General features: G+C 36.9%; 1 protein-coding gene across 1 annotated transcript in view; it reads left to right on the forward strand.

Moving 5' to 3' along the window:
• The window catches only part of NPC1L1 (NPC1 like intracellular cholesterol transporter 1), a 52,202-nt gene that overhangs the window by 12,420 nt on the left and 24,296 nt on the right, over positions 1-15,486 (forward strand). The window contains exons 4-10 of the mRNA XM_074288453.1: positions 2,239-2,339; positions 3,197-3,369; positions 3,510-3,638; positions 3,856-4,038; positions 4,928-5,042; positions 13,264-13,391; positions 14,597-14,734. Coding sequence (XP_074144554.1) covers positions 2,239-2,339; positions 3,197-3,369; positions 3,510-3,638; positions 3,856-4,038; positions 4,928-5,042; positions 13,264-13,391; positions 14,597-14,734 — 967 coding nt within the window. The remainder of the gene's footprint in view (positions 1-2,238; positions 2,340-3,196; positions 3,370-3,509; positions 3,639-3,855; positions 4,039-4,927; positions 5,043-13,263; positions 13,392-14,596; positions 14,735-15,486) is intronic.

Raw genomic sequence — 15,486 nt, forward strand, 5'->3', positions numbered from 1 at the left:
TCTCGCTGCTTTCTTGCCTAGCATGAGAAGGCTAGGGAGCAGTGCAAATGAGGATAATGTAGCTCCTGTGGTGTCCAACGAGGTTGTCTCCTAGTCTATCGGGGCTTGCCATTACTTCACCATTCTCACTGGTGAAGTCATAGGCACAGGGACTGAGCCTAGCAGATGGGAACCTGAGCCTTGGAATAACACTCTGAGAGTCTATATGGTATGGCCCCATGTGAATGGAGTTAAAGCCTTCAGAGAGACAGGGTTTTCTGACTTCCACTTCAGGGCTTTGTTCTTTTTACCTCGGTTGGCTCTTCTGACTCAAACCCACCCTTTAGACTTGGCTGTACACTACTCTGATGTCTATATCTCCTAATCATAGAGAGATGATAAGCGGAATTTGGGGAAATTTAAGCCCAGATCTTTAGGTTTGGCAAGTCTGCTACCCAGCCCACTATGGACCTGATACCATAGGAGTCTTCCCTCCCTCATTAATCCTCTTGTTTTTACTTATACCACTTTTTACTAACAACCCTTTCAGGCTAAGTTAGCTTAGGGAACACTGGGTTCCATAGGGACTCCTTAGAAGAGAGCTCCTTTTCTTGAAGAAGGCACAAATGATAACTATGATTCTCCTGGAACCTTGATCACATTTGGACTCTGATTTTTCGGAACTTGTTGGCTTCTATTCCTAAAGAACCTCTCTCTCAATCTCTGTAGCAAATGGCTAAGTAAGGAATTAGGGATGGAGTCAGGAAGACCTCAAATACAACTTCAAATACTTACGGTGTGATTCTGGGAAAATTGCTTCACCTCAATATTCTCAATTCAATATTGTAAAATGGGAATTATAAAAGCATTTATATCCCAGGGTTGTTGGAGGATCAAATGAAATACTACAAAATGAGATAATATTTGTAAAGTGTTTTCACACAATACTAGGCAGCTGCTATATAAATGCTTATTCCCTTTCTTTCTCTTTTCTTTTCCATCTCCACACATATATTGGAGCTTCAAAATGAGAGTAGAAAAGTTACTAGCATTAAAAGCTGAAGGAGGGTAGGAATGAGAAGGCACCAACTCCCTTGGTTGTCCTTAGCCAAGTCCTTCAAGGAGTACCTCCTCCCTGCTGAAGTTCAATCCATACAGATAGGAGAGATGAGGTAGAAGGAGCCACCCTGGAATTGAAATGACCCTGGTCCCAGTCTTGGCTCTGTGGCTATGACCCATGTCATCTTGGGTAACTTACTAAAACTGTGAGCCTCAACTAGCTCATTCGCAAAATCAATGAGTCTATCAACAATCATTTAAGTTTTCTTATGAGCCAGGCCCTGTGATAGACACAGGGACAAAAATGAAGTTTCTGTCCTATAAGAGCTTCCATTCAACTAAAGGAAAATAACATACATGTCTTGTGAAATATGTTAACAATATATGCAAAATAAACCTATAAATATAAGTAATGGAAGAAAGACCGGGAAGATCAAGAAAGTCCTCAAATAGAAGACAGAGTTCAATCTGAATTTTGAAGCAAATTAGGGATTTTAAAAGATAGAAGGGAAGAAGTTAATTTCAGGAGCAGTCTGCAAAAATGAGAGTATTGGACTCAATAATCTTGGAGATCCCTTTCTATATCAAAATTCTCAGATTCTATGAGATGGTGTGGGGAGTGGTAGCTGGAGAGGTGGGAGTGGGTGAGCTGAAAGATATAATTGTAGATGGGTGGAAACCTGCAAGTCTGCTGTAGAGTAGAAGTATTGTGTCCTGCTTTCTAGATCCCCCATGCTGGGGTGGTTAAAAAATACCATCCTACTGGAGGAGTGAGGAGGCAGGACTCCTGAAGATGGTGGGAAAATGGAGTGCATTTATTCCAAGATTTTTCGCCCTTTTATACCCTTCTACTGTTATGTAACAAAAACAACACTGTTCATGTGCCCAGTATATACTGCTCACGTGGGACCACATAAACAGCTTGCTATTGTACGTAGTTTGCCACCTGGTATTACTGTGCTTTAATCTCAACACAGGTTGTCACCACCCCTGACTTCTCAGGAAGGTTGAGAGCTCTTCGGGGAGATGGGGAGCTGAACCAGACATTGTCAGTAGGTTCCGCCTAGGCTGAAGGGTCTTATACTTCACCCAGAGTTCCCCACTGACTGTGGCCCTCTACATAGAAGAAGGGGTTGAAAGGGTAAGGGGAGTATCTGATGTTCCCATTCCCCAAATTATCTTTCTCACTCCTCTTTTCAGTTCCCCCCTCACATTCAAGGATGGCACATCCTTGGCTCTGAGCTGCATGGCCGATTATGGGGCGCCTGTCTTTCCCTTCCTTGCTGTGGGAGGGTACACAGGTAAGAGGGACAAGCCATCTCACCGACCAGAGAAGGGGAAATAAGTGAGATACATAAGACACAGTTAAGATAGGTAGGCTATTTTAGGATGGTCAGTGAGAGAGCTTGAATCAAGGAATGTTTGAAATTTACTAGTAAAAGCCAAGACATGGTTTTACTTTTCCCAACAGGAATTGAATGATTAAGGTATAAGGTAATATGCTAATCATCTTTAGGTATGTAAAGGGCTGTTACATGACAGTTTCATTTATTTTACTTGGCCCCAATGAGCAGAATCAGGAACAAAGGGTGAAAAAACTAGAAGGAAATTGAAGATTGATATCAGGAAAAATTTCCTATTAACTCAAAGTTTCCCAAAAAGGAATGGACTGCCTTAAGAAATAATGGATTCCTTCTCAGGGTTTTCAGGCAGAGACTGAATGATGACTTGTTGGATGTGTCTGAGTAGAAATTCCTTTCTGGGTATGGGTTGGACTAGATGGTGACTGAGGTCCCCTCCAGCTGTATGGTTCTGTATTTTATGACCTTGTCATCTGTCATATTGAGATAAGGGAAGAGAAGTGATGGCCTGAAACCATCAGAATACTACTGCTCTCTCTTCTGCCTTCTCTGAAGCACCAGGGAAGCTTCTCTCTGTGCCTAGAGAATCCTAGACGAAACCTTCTCCTCTCAGCTGCAGTGGGGAAGGGGTCTAGAGTCATGGCAGGAGATGGGATGGCTCTGAAGAGACAGGTTTCATAAGCTGGAGGTGAGGGATGGGGAAGAAGAGATAGGAGATAATGAGTTGAAGGGAAACTTGTGGAAGCTAAGGAGAGAAGGGACAGGGTCCCCATCATTCCAGTTCTTCTTTTTTATAGGAGAGGATTTTTCTGGTGCGGAAGCTCTCATCCTGACTTTTTCCTTGAACAACTACCCTGCTGGGGATCCCCGCCTGGCCCAAACTCGGCTTTGGGAGAGCCACTTTCTGAAGGTGATGAAAGACTTCAAGATCCGTACAGCCAACACCTTTGAAGTCACTTTCATGGCAGAGGTATAGGACACAAACCAGGTAGCTTCTCCCGCTCCTTCTGAGTGTACCTGTCTTCCTAACCAGAGAGACCCCTTTTCCTTCCCATAATCCTCAAGCCTTTCCGTTCTTTCCTCAATTACATCAAACCTGCCCATCCACAGCGTTCTCTGGAAGATGAGATAAACCGTACCACAGCTGAGGACCTGCCCATCTTTGCCATCAGCTACGCCATTGTCTTCCTGTACATTACTCTGGCCTTGGGGAGATACTCTAGATGCTCCAGTATACTGGTAAGGAACCTGTGGGGAGGCGGGGGCTCAGGGTTGTGTGGGGACAGGTGGATCTCCCTTTTTTCTTCTGGAAGAAGGGGCCAAGCAAGGTTACCTTAGGCTTCAGGAATGCAGAGAAGAAAGCACTGGGAGGGAGGCAGGCAGAAGTTTTTCTCTGAGGTTTCTTCTCCACGTTTCTCTGTTTTGTGTGGAGCTTAAACACCAGGTTCTCTTGCAGGTGGATTCCAAGGTGACTCTGGGCCTAGGCGGAGTGCTGGTGGTGCTAGGATCTGTGCTCTCCTCAATGGGCTTCTTCTCCTACGTGGGTATCCCCTCTTCTATGGTCATCATCCAGGTCGTTCCCTTCCTCGTGCTTGCTGTTGGAGCTGACAACATCTTCATCTTTGTTCTCGAGTATCAGGTATGAAGAGGATTATTTGTGCAAGTTGGGTTGGGTCCTTTCTGTCCTTGCCATCCCCAATCAGAAACAGGCAAGACTTCAGGAAGATTTGGAAATTTAGAGGAAAATGTGAGCTGATCTGTCTTTGGGAGTTCTGAAGGTGTTGGACCATCAATGGTAGTAGTTGATTTGTGGTTTGAAGATGCCGATGGTTTAAGCAGAGGAGCCTATTAGCCTATAGGGAGGGAAAGAGACAGGTAGTGCATTTTTCAGTTGTTGGGAGACCATCCCTTCATTCATTTATTAAGCCCATCTGAAATCAGTGTTCTGTGTATGGTAGCACAGCAAAGTTTGGTAGAGGGGATACGGATTTAAGGAAGGTATAGATTTTACTCTTATGGGGTTTATTGTAGAAGAGAGGATTAAGACATAAATACAAAAAGCTCCACCTATAATATAAGTATAGTGAAGGCTGTAAAACAAAGTAATGTGTGTAGAGGTTTCATATATAGTATATATGAAGTCTGAGGGGGGAAATCATAAGCAGTTAAAGTAGGGGAAAGGTCAAGGATGGTTTCATTGCATAGGTTGCATTTGAATTAGGTCTTAAAGTATGGAGAAGAATCAAAGAGGAAGTGGGAGGCATGTCAAGTAGGGAGTAGTATGGGTAGGAATGCCATGTGTCCTAAATGGATAGATAATAATCCAGTTTAGCCAGACCAGGGAGTGCATTAGGGAGAGTAATCTGAGATATGGCTGAATTATAAAAGACCTGGAATGGTCAGCAATTGTACTTGGTCTTCAAGAAGGAGCCATTGATGATTTTAGGACAGAAGCATGACATGACCTGCAGATCATGATCTTGCATAAAAAAGATTATTTTGTCCTTTTTTTTTTTTCCCCCTTTCAGAGGTTGCCACGTCTCCCAGGGGAAAAAAGAGAGATGCATATTGGACGAGTCTTGGGCAGTGTAGCTCCCAGCATGCTCCTTTGCAGTCTGTCTGAGGCCATCTGTTTCTTCTTAGGTGAGACTCTTCTATTTACTAACTTTAAAGCTCTGGAAAAATCAATTCTCCATTTTATAGTCTGTTTCTCCATCTGTAAAATGAAGGGATTAGATAAAATGATCCCTAAAGACCTTTTTTGTAAAGTACTTAGTACAATGCCTGGCACATATTAGGCACTTTATAAATATTTTGTCCCTTTCCTTTCACTTCCCCCTTTTTCTCTATAACATTCTGTGCTCTTACTGTGTCTCTGGTATTCCTGCTAACAAGTATGAAGTATTTAAGGACTCAAGAATTGTAGGTCAGAACAGCATATGCAGGTAGAAGACAAAATAAATGATTAATAGCATAGTTTCCCTTTTTGGGGAAAGGCAGTAGGGTACACTAAAAAGAGACCTAGAATTAAAATCCAGAGACATAAATTCTGCATTTTTCCATTTATTTTTATTGATTTTATTAAATATTTCCCAATTACATGTAATCAAACTTTTTAATAATAATTTCTAAAATTTTGGAGTTCCAAATTCATTCCTTTCTTCCTACCTTTTACTCCTTCAATTATACATGTGAGTGAGGTTGTGAAAAACATATTTCCATATTAGCCAGCCATGTTACAAAAGCCCCCCAAAAAGTCACAAACAAAATAAAACAACACAAATAGAGAAGTTTAAAAAAAAAAAGGCTTCAATCTGCATTCAGAGTTCATCACTTCTCTCTCTGATATGGATAGCATTTTTCATCATGTCTCTTGAAATTATCTTGGTCATTGTCTTGATTGCAATAGCTGTTTTTCATTGTTGATTATCCTTACAATATTGCAGTTACTATGTATAAAGTTCTTCTAATTCTGATCACATTACTTTGAAATGGCTCATATGGGTGTTCTCAGGTCTTTCTGAAGCTATCACCCTATTCATTTCTTTTAAAAAATTATTTTTTCTAATTACATGTACATTTTTTTAACATTGGTTTTTTAAAATTTTTGAGTTTTAAATCCTTTTCACTCCTTAAAAAGACAATTTGATGTGAGTTAAACATGTGCAGTCATATAGAGCATTTTTTATCTTAGTCATGTGAAAGAAAATCCAGAAAAGAAAGTTTTTTAAAAGTATACTTTGATCTACATTCAGACTGTATCCGTTTTTTCTCTGCAAATGAATAGCATTTTTCATCATAAGTCCTTCAGAATTATCTTATTTTATTATAATGCTGAAAATATCTAATCATTTTATAGTTGATCATCCTTCCAATACTGCTATTACTGCATTCTCCTGGTTCAACTCTTTCCTACTTCGCCAGGGGGCAGATGGCAGGGCCTCGCCCGCTGAGGAAATCAAGTCTTTCCAGATTTTTCTGAAAGCATCCTGCCCATCTTAAAGCACAGCAGTATTTTACCAGAATCATATACTACATCTTGTTTAGCCATTCACCAATTGATGGGCATCCCCTCATTTCCAGTTCTTTGCTACCACAAAAAGAACTGCTACAAATATTTTTGTACATATAGATCCTTTCTCCTTTTCTTTGATCTCTTTAGAATACAGAGCTGGTGGTAATATTGCTGGGTCAAAGGATATACAGTTTTATAGCTCTTTGGGTGTAGATCTAAATACTAGCATGGTTCTCTAGAATGGTTGGACCAGTTCACAACTCAATTACCAATTAGTATTTTTCCAGATATTCCCTCCAGTATTTGTAATTTCTCTTTTCTGTCATGTTATTCAATCTGATAAGTATAAGGGGATATCTCGGAATTGTTTTTTATTTACATTTCTCTAATCAATAGTGATTTAGAATATTTTTATGTGACTATTGATAACTTTGATTTCTTCTTTTGAAAACACCCTGTTTATATTCTTTGATCATTTATCAACTGGAAATGGCTTTTTAAAAAAAATTTGGCTCAGGTCCACAAATATTTGAGAAATGAGGTCTTTATCAGAAAAAAACTTACTGAAAAACATTTCCCCAGTTTCCCGCTTTCCTTCAAATTCTGGTTGTATTGGCTTTTGAGTGTCAAAGATTTTAAATTTTATTTTATCAAAATAATATATTTTACTTCTCATGATCCTTTCTATCTTTTGTTTGGTAATTAACTTCCCTTATGCATAGATTTGACAAGTATATTTTCTGTGCTTCCCTAGTTTATAGATGAAATCACCCTTTATGTCTAAATCATTTATCCATTTTGACCTTATCTTAGTGTACATTGTAAGATCCTGGTCTCTGTCATACTGTTTTCCAGTTTTCTCATCAATTTTTGTGAAATGTTCTTACTTCTAAAGCTTAGATTTTTGGGTTTACTAAACACTAGATTACTATTGTCATTTATTACTATGAGTTATGTGCCTAATCTGTTTCATTGATCTACCAAACTATTTCTCAGACAGTACAGATTATATTGTTCAGTCATTTTCAGTCATGGCCCATTCTTTGTAATCCCATTTGGGATTTTCTTGGCAAGCACCCTGAAGTGGTTTGCTATTTCCTACTTCAGCTCATTTTAGAGATGAAGAAACTGAGAAAAACAGTTAAATGACTTTGTCCAGGGTCATATAGTTAGTAAATATTTGAGGCTATATTTGAGCACAGGTAGAGGAATTTTGTTGACTCCAGGCCTGGCACTCTAACCACTGTGCCAGTGCCTACTATTTTTTAATATAGTTTGAAATCTGGTACTGTGAGGTGTCTTCCTTCACATTTTTCCCCAATGGATATTCCTGACCTTTTGTTCTTCCAAGTAAATTTTGTTACTTTTTTTCCTAGCTCTATAAAATAATTCTTTATTAGTTTGATCGGTATGACATAGAATAAGTAAACTAACATAAGTAGGATTGTTGTTTTTATTATATTTCCTTGGCCTACCCATGAGCAATTAATATTTTTCCAATTGTTAAAACTTGTATTTATGTGAAAAGTGTTTTTAATTGGGTTCATATAATCCAGGGATTGTCTTAGCAGGTATAATCCCAAGTATTTTATATTGATTATAATTTTTTAAAATTGAATTTCTCTTTCTATAACTTGCTGATGGGTTTTGTTGGTAGTATATAGAAATGCTGATGATTTATATGGTTTTGTTTTATATCCTTCAATTTTTCAGAAATTGGTAATATTTTTTTTTAAATGTGTTCATTTAAAACAAATAGGAAATAGAGAATAGAAAAAGAAAAAGCTGTCATGTGCATAGCAGAACGTGAGAGGATTCAAAATATGTAACAATAAATTTCTATTTCAATAAAGTGTATATAATAGAACATATTGTATTCAGAACTGTTCATCTTTGCTTTCTTGTAGGTTTTCTTTTGTTCTATGCTGTCAACTTTTTACTTTACTCTTTTTACCCTTTTCTTCCTACCCACTTCCCTCAGGGAGGCTATATAGAAATACTATATATAGTATTTCTGTATACATACATAGACACATATATAGATACATATACATATATAGATACATAGACACATATACATACAAATGCATATACACAGATACCCATAATCATACACACATATACATTCATATACATTGATGTAAGGTTGTGCTATGTTTATTTGTCCCGTTTCAATGAAGGTGGATAACATCATCTTTTTTTAGGTCCAATGCATCTTTCCATATTTCACCGATTCATTATTGCCTATACCACAACAATATTTTTTTCTTTTTTTCTTTTCTTTTTTTTTTTTTTTTTTTTTTCCTGAGGTTGGGGTTAAGTAACTTGCCCAGGGTCACACAGTTAGAAAGTGTGTAGTGTTAAGTGTCTGAGATCACATTTGAACTCGGGTCCTCTTGAATTCAAGGCTCTATCCACTGCGCCACCTAGCTGCCCCCCACAACAATATTTCAACTCTATACTATCTAGTTGTATGAATAATCTTAAACAAATACATAATGTAGATTTCTTTCTTCTGATTGAATCTTTTTAAACTTTAAGATCAATAATTATTACTCCTACATTTTTCTAATAAATTCTATTCCTAATCATTGTTATTGTGTTTATGTATATCTCTTGCTTTTCATCCCTATTAACTTTTTTACTTTACTTCAACCTGCTAGTTTGCCTTGCTATTACCCCTCTCTATAAATACCCCAAGAATACCTCCCTTATGTTTTCCTTTCACTCTTTCCCTTTCTTTTTATCCCTTTTCCATTAATCTATATACTTTATTCCACTCCTGTTAATCTACACACCCATTTGTACCTTCCTTAACCTATCTCCTCCCCCTCTTATTTTTTAAAATAAAATTTGAAGAGTTTTATACTCTTCTAGATATATATGTAATATTTCCTTTTTAAGCCATTCCCAATGTGAATAGGATTTCATAACTAACCAACCCTCTTCTTCCCCCCTCCCCCATCTAATTCCTCTGTGTCAATTCTGCTCTTGTACCTATTTTTATCTTTCCTTACATGGTTTTGTTTTTCAGAATCGTACTCATCTCTACCCCAGTCTTTCTTTTGGACTATCCAATTATTCAGGAAAATCTTAGAATATGGTTTACATTTCCACATATAAACCATAAATGATTATTATTTATTGAGTCCCTTGAAATTAGTCTTTGATGTTGGCTCTTTTAAGTCAAATTTTCTATTAAGTTCAGTTTGTTTCCAACAAAATCCTGAAAATCTGGCAATTCTCATTGAGTATTCTTTTTTTCCCTATTCATTATTATATTTAATTTTGCTAACCATAATATTTTTGGCCACAATCCTAGTTATTTTGATTGTTTACACAAAGTATTCTGGGATTTTAATCTTTTATTGTAGCTGTTGATAGATCTTGTGTGATTCTAACTGTGGCTCTACCATGTTTGAATTTTGTTGTTGCTGTTTTAAAATTTTCTCTTTGATCTGGACGTTCTGAAATTTAGCAATGATGTTCTTGTAAGTTTTCCTTGCAGGTGATAATCAGTGGATTTGTTTCTATCTATACTTTTTTCTCTTGTTCTAACTTTTCATGATAATTTTCTTTAATTATTTCTTGCATTATTGTACCATACTAGTCATAATTTCAGGTAGACTAATTATTCTTGTTTTCTCTTTTTGATCTGGAGTACAGATTTTGTTTTTCTTGTGAGATGTCATATTCTTCCTTTTTTCATTATTTCTACTTTGTTTTATTATTTCTTGGTCTTTTATAATTTTACTGGCTTCCCCTTGTCCAATTCTAATTTTCAAAGAATCATTTTCTTTCTTAAGACTGTGGATTCCTTTTCTAATTGGTTAGCTTTATTTTCATAATTTTTTGTCTTCTTGGATTGTTCTTATTTATTCATAAATTTCTTCTCTCCATCTCTCTTATTTGATGTTTTTTGTTTTGTTTTTGTTTTTGAATTCTTCCATGAAATTTTTCTGAGCAGGTAACCATTTAATGTTACTTTTTGGAGTAAAAGAGGCTTTTTTTTTTTTTTTTAGTTCAATATTCTCCCCTGAAAATGAACTTCCATTGTTTCCATAATAACTTTCTATAGTTGGGGTTTTGTTGGGGTTTTTTTTCTCCTTTGCCCATGCATTTTTTTTTAAACAAGAACTTGTTAGTGTAATCCCTCATCCTCTGGGAGTGGGGTGCCTCCAGGCTCAGGTCCTCTTTCAGTTCTTTGAGCTGGAGTCTGAAACCAAGTACTCTATCCTCTTATAAGTGCCTTAAGCCTACAATGTTCCTGCCCCATTACTGCTGCACTCACCTAGTATGTATTAGTTGCCTCTTTGGGGGGGGGGGGAAGAGGGGCCAAGCACAGCTGGGCCTGTTATTCCTTATCAGCAGAGGTTCCCTCCATCTTCCCTAACTCATCTGACTCCCTACACTATCTGGGAAGAGAAAGTTCTTGCAGTTGAAGCTGATTATCTTTCAACCAAGCTAGCCCCAGAGCTCTCAGCTAGTCATTTCAGTGGAATTAGCCTGGATGCATCTATATTTCAATAGGAGTCAAATTGAGGTCCTTTCTTCAGCTGTTTTTCAATTATTCCAGGAAAACTATTATTCTGCTCCAACTCCTGTTTGTTTTTTATTACTCAATGCCTGAGGTTCAGTTTTGTCTTGTTTATGGAGGAAATCTAGAGAACTTGAAATTTTCTGACCTATTCTGTCATTTTTCCAGAAACCTCTGTTGATATTTTTTCAATTATTTTTTAAAAATTGATTTTCTAGAGTTCTCTAAATATAATATCATATTATCTTCAAAGAGTGAGAGTCTTGTTTCCTCATTGCCTATTTTTATTCTTTCATTTTCTTGTCTTAATGCTATAGCTAGCATTTCTAGTAAAATATTGATTAATATTGGTAACAGTGTCTATTGTTGCTTTAATCCCTGATCTTATTGGGAAGGCTTTAAGGTTATCCTGTTATAAAGCTTGCCCTTCGTTTTAGATAGCTACTACTTATCATTTGAAGAAAGGTTCCACAAAAGGTTTGGCAATTGTCAATGCTGTAAAATTACCCATGCATATATCTGGTAAATAAAAACTATAATTAATAATAAAAAAAGAAAGGTTCCATTGATTCTGATGCTTTCCAGTAGTTTTTAATTAGTGCTATATTTTGTCATCAATTCTTTGAATCTATTGATGCAATTGTATGATTTTGTTGCTTTTGTTATTAATATAGTTAATTACAATGATATTTTCCTAATATTGAATCAGTTATGCATTCCTAGTATAAATCCCATCTAGTTATAATGAATGATCTTTTTGATATATTGCTGTAATCTCTTTACTTGTATTTCACTTACCTTTTTTTTAATATTGATATTCATTAAGAAAATTTGACTATAGCTATTTTCTTGTTTTTACCCTCCCTTGTTTAGGCTTTTTCAATTTTTTTTTCTAAGAGGTTATTAAAATATTTTATTTTCTCTTCTGTTAATCTGATCAGTTTGTATTTTTATAAATATAACTTTTTACTTATAATTTATTATTTATTTATATAATATATAAAATATAAATTTATAAATATTCATCCATTTCATTTGGCTCGAAATTGGACAAAATACCTTCTAATAATTGCTTTAATTTCACCTTCATTGATGGTGCGTTCACACTTTTCATTTTTGATACTTGTAATTTGATTTTCTTCTCTTTTTTAAAACCATATTAAGCAATGATTTATCTATTTTATTAGTTTTTTTATAAAATCAGCTTTTAGTTTTAAATATTAGCTCATTAAAAAAACTTTTAATTTTGTTAAACTGCCCTTTTTACTTTTTAAATTTCCACTTTGATGTTTAATTTTTTTTTGATGAGGCAATTGGGATTGTGACTTGTCCAGGGTGACACAGCTAGGAAGTATTAAGCCAAATTTGAATTCAGCTACTCCTTATTTCAGGGCTGCTATATTATCCACTTTGCCATATAGCTGCCCCATTTTGATGTTTAATTGGGGATTTTTAATTTGTTGTTTTTCCAGTTTTTAATTATATACTCAATTCATTAATTTTTTTTCTCTTTTTTATTGCTATATGTATTTAGAGATATATATTTTCCTTAAATACTGCTTTGTCTGCATCCCACTAATTTTAGAATGTTATAGAGACTTAGATTCAAATCTCACCTTTAATGATTGATAGCAATGTGTCTTGATTTCCTTACCTGTAACATAGGGATCATCAGGACATAATTTAGAGTTGGAAGGAACTTTAAAGGGCATCTAGTTCAACTTTATACAAATAAGGAAACTGAGGCTCAGGGAAAAGTAACTCACTTGAACTCAAGCTGATTAGTAAGTAACAAAATGAGGGTTTGAACCCAAATCTAAAATTCCAAATTTAACATTCTTTCTATCATACAATGTTAATAATAAAATTTATGTTATATACCTCAAATGATGGATCTGAAAAATTCTTAGGCTTAAGTTAATGAGAGTTATTTTTATTATTCTCTAACTCTGTGAGGTCTCTGAGGTCTCCTGATCCATGCTTGAACAACCTGAGAGGACCTGGAAAATTAATGCAAAACAGTTCTAAATGATAGTAAATTCATTTTATCTTTGAGCACAGTTGCACCTTATACTGTTTTCTAGCCCCTGGCCCCATTTCCAGCATTGTTCCCTCATCTCCTTTCCAGGCAATCAGGCATAAATGATTTCCTCAGTCACATTGCTAGTAAGTGTCAAATGCCTGAGGTCGGATCTGAACTCAGGTCCTCCTGGATCTAGGGCTGGTGTTCTCTCCATTGCACCAACTACCTGCCCCTCCCTCCTCTCCTTTCAATAGCACTGTCTTCTCATTTTGTACTTGTTCCCCACCAGGTGCCCTGACCCGGATGCCAGCTGTGCGCACTTTTGCTTTGACAGCCGGCTTGGCCATTATCCTTGATTTCTTGCTGCAGATGTCAGCTTTTGTTGCCTTGCTTTCTTTGGACAGCAAGAGGCAAGAGGTAGGGAGCTCTTGGAGGTGGAGGTGGGATTGACTTCTGGATGTAGTTAAGGGTGGTTTTATTTCTTATAGTAATAGAGAGTAGGAGAAAGGTCTCTGAGAGCAAGGGCAGAGTGTGAAGGATGAGAATCAGTTTATAAACATTTATTAAGCACTTACTTAATAGGTGCCTGATACATACTAGACACTGGGGGATACAGAGACTAAAGTAAAATAGAAGGCTATAATCTTTACTCTAGGAATTTCCCTTCAGAAACTAAAGGAAACCCAATCCAACCCCATCACCTCTGTGCTACTTGCTGGCCCTGCAAAGATAGAACAGAAACAGCATGACATAGCAGACTTGGAATTGGATAGACCTAGATTAAAATCCCACCTCTGGCACTTGCTGATTGCGCAAGCTGGGCAAGACATTTAATCTCTCTATTACTCAGCTTCCTTATCTATAAAATGAAGAGGGTAGATTAGATAATTTATAAATTCTCTTTCCAGTGTTAAGGAAACACTGCCCCCAAAGAGCTCACATTGGAAAGAGATAAGTAGGTCTGTGATAATTTGAGGAAGGACTAAATACTAATAACTAAGGCAATGGAATAGGCTTCCCATTGGGAATATCAACTGAGCTTTGAAAAAAGCTATGGCAGAGGAGAGAAAGGAGTGCATAAAAGACAGAGAAATGAAAGATGGAATTCAGTCCAGGGACTGGTATAACAAACCTGGAAAGTCAGCTTGGGGACCATTTGTGAAGAGCTTTAAATGACAAGTTGAGAAGTTTGTATTAGAGGTAATTAGGAACCAATAAAATTTCTTGAAAAGAAGGGTGACATAGTCATATTTGTTCTTTTAGAAGATTATTTTAGCAGCTATGTGAAGAGAGATTGAAGAAGGAAGAGACAGGAAGTTTAAAGTTCAACTGGTAGACCCTTGCAATAAACTGATAGAGAAGTCCTGAATTGGGGTGGAGGTTGTATGAAAAGAGATAAGAAGCTACATGAGAGATGGGTCTATGAGGGAAAGGGGAGAATCAAGAATGACTCCTGGATGATTTGGAAAGATGGGAAAGAAATGGGAAAGTTTGATAGAAGGGTGGGCTTAAGGTAGAAAAGATACTGAATTCTATTTTGGACATACTGATGTCCAAACTTGTTTCCTTGAAGATCCCTGTTCTCCCTGTGCTAATGAGGATTCTTCCCTAATCCCTCCTAGGCATCCCACATGGATATCTGCTGCTGTGTGGGCACCAAGAAATTGCCTCCCTCTGATGATGGTGAGAGTCTCCTACTTCGCTTCTTCCGCAAGTTTTATGCCCCCTTCTTGCTGCATGGATTCACCCGTGTCATTGTGGTGAGTTATAAGGGGAAGAATTGTGAGTGGCTAGTTTGGTGAAGGCTCTGGTTCCCAAGGGATAAAGAAATGCTAAGTCTCACGTGAGAATAGAGATTGAGACCAGATTTTGGAAACTCCTTAGAACTAGCCCAATTGGGAATCCTAGAATCTCAACTCAAAATGCAATGAAAAGACTTGGTTTTGGACAACTCATTTTTCATATTTGTCTTTAGGACACATCATCTTGGAGACTAGACCAATTCACTTATTTTATGGCTTTATTAGCCTTCATTCTGTACATTGCTCCCTGAGACTCATCAGAACTTGTGAAAACGAGAGATCCTTGAGCAATACTTCAGTATAATAAGCAGCCTAAGTATTTCTTCCATAGTGTCTATTTCCAAGAACTGTTTTGCTTCTGTAATTATCAGTTCAGAAGTAATACATTAGAATTTTTTTTTAATCTAGGGAAAAAGTAGTTCAAGGAGTAGGGGTTGAGGGAAAGCTGGGTTCTGGGAGACAGGCACTGTTATGATGATCCCTTGAGATGTTGATGGTAAGGACCAGTAAAAGCCATTGTCTTGGGGAGAATGGCCTCAGGTAATGGTTTCTTCCCATGTTGGCACCCTGTCACAATGTCCCCCCCCTTTTTTTTTATGAAAGCTTCTTATTTTCAAAACATATACATGGATAATTTTTCAACATTAACCCTTGCAAAACCCTGTGAGCCAATTTTCTCCCTTTGCTTCCCACCATCTTCCCTAGATGGC

This window comes from Sminthopsis crassicaudata, chromosome 2 (assembly GCF_048593235.1).
Source record: "Sminthopsis crassicaudata isolate SCR6 chromosome 2, ASM4859323v1, whole genome shotgun sequence".
NCBI classification, from domain to species: Eukaryota; Metazoa; Chordata; class Mammalia; order Dasyuromorphia; family Dasyuridae; genus Sminthopsis; species Sminthopsis crassicaudata.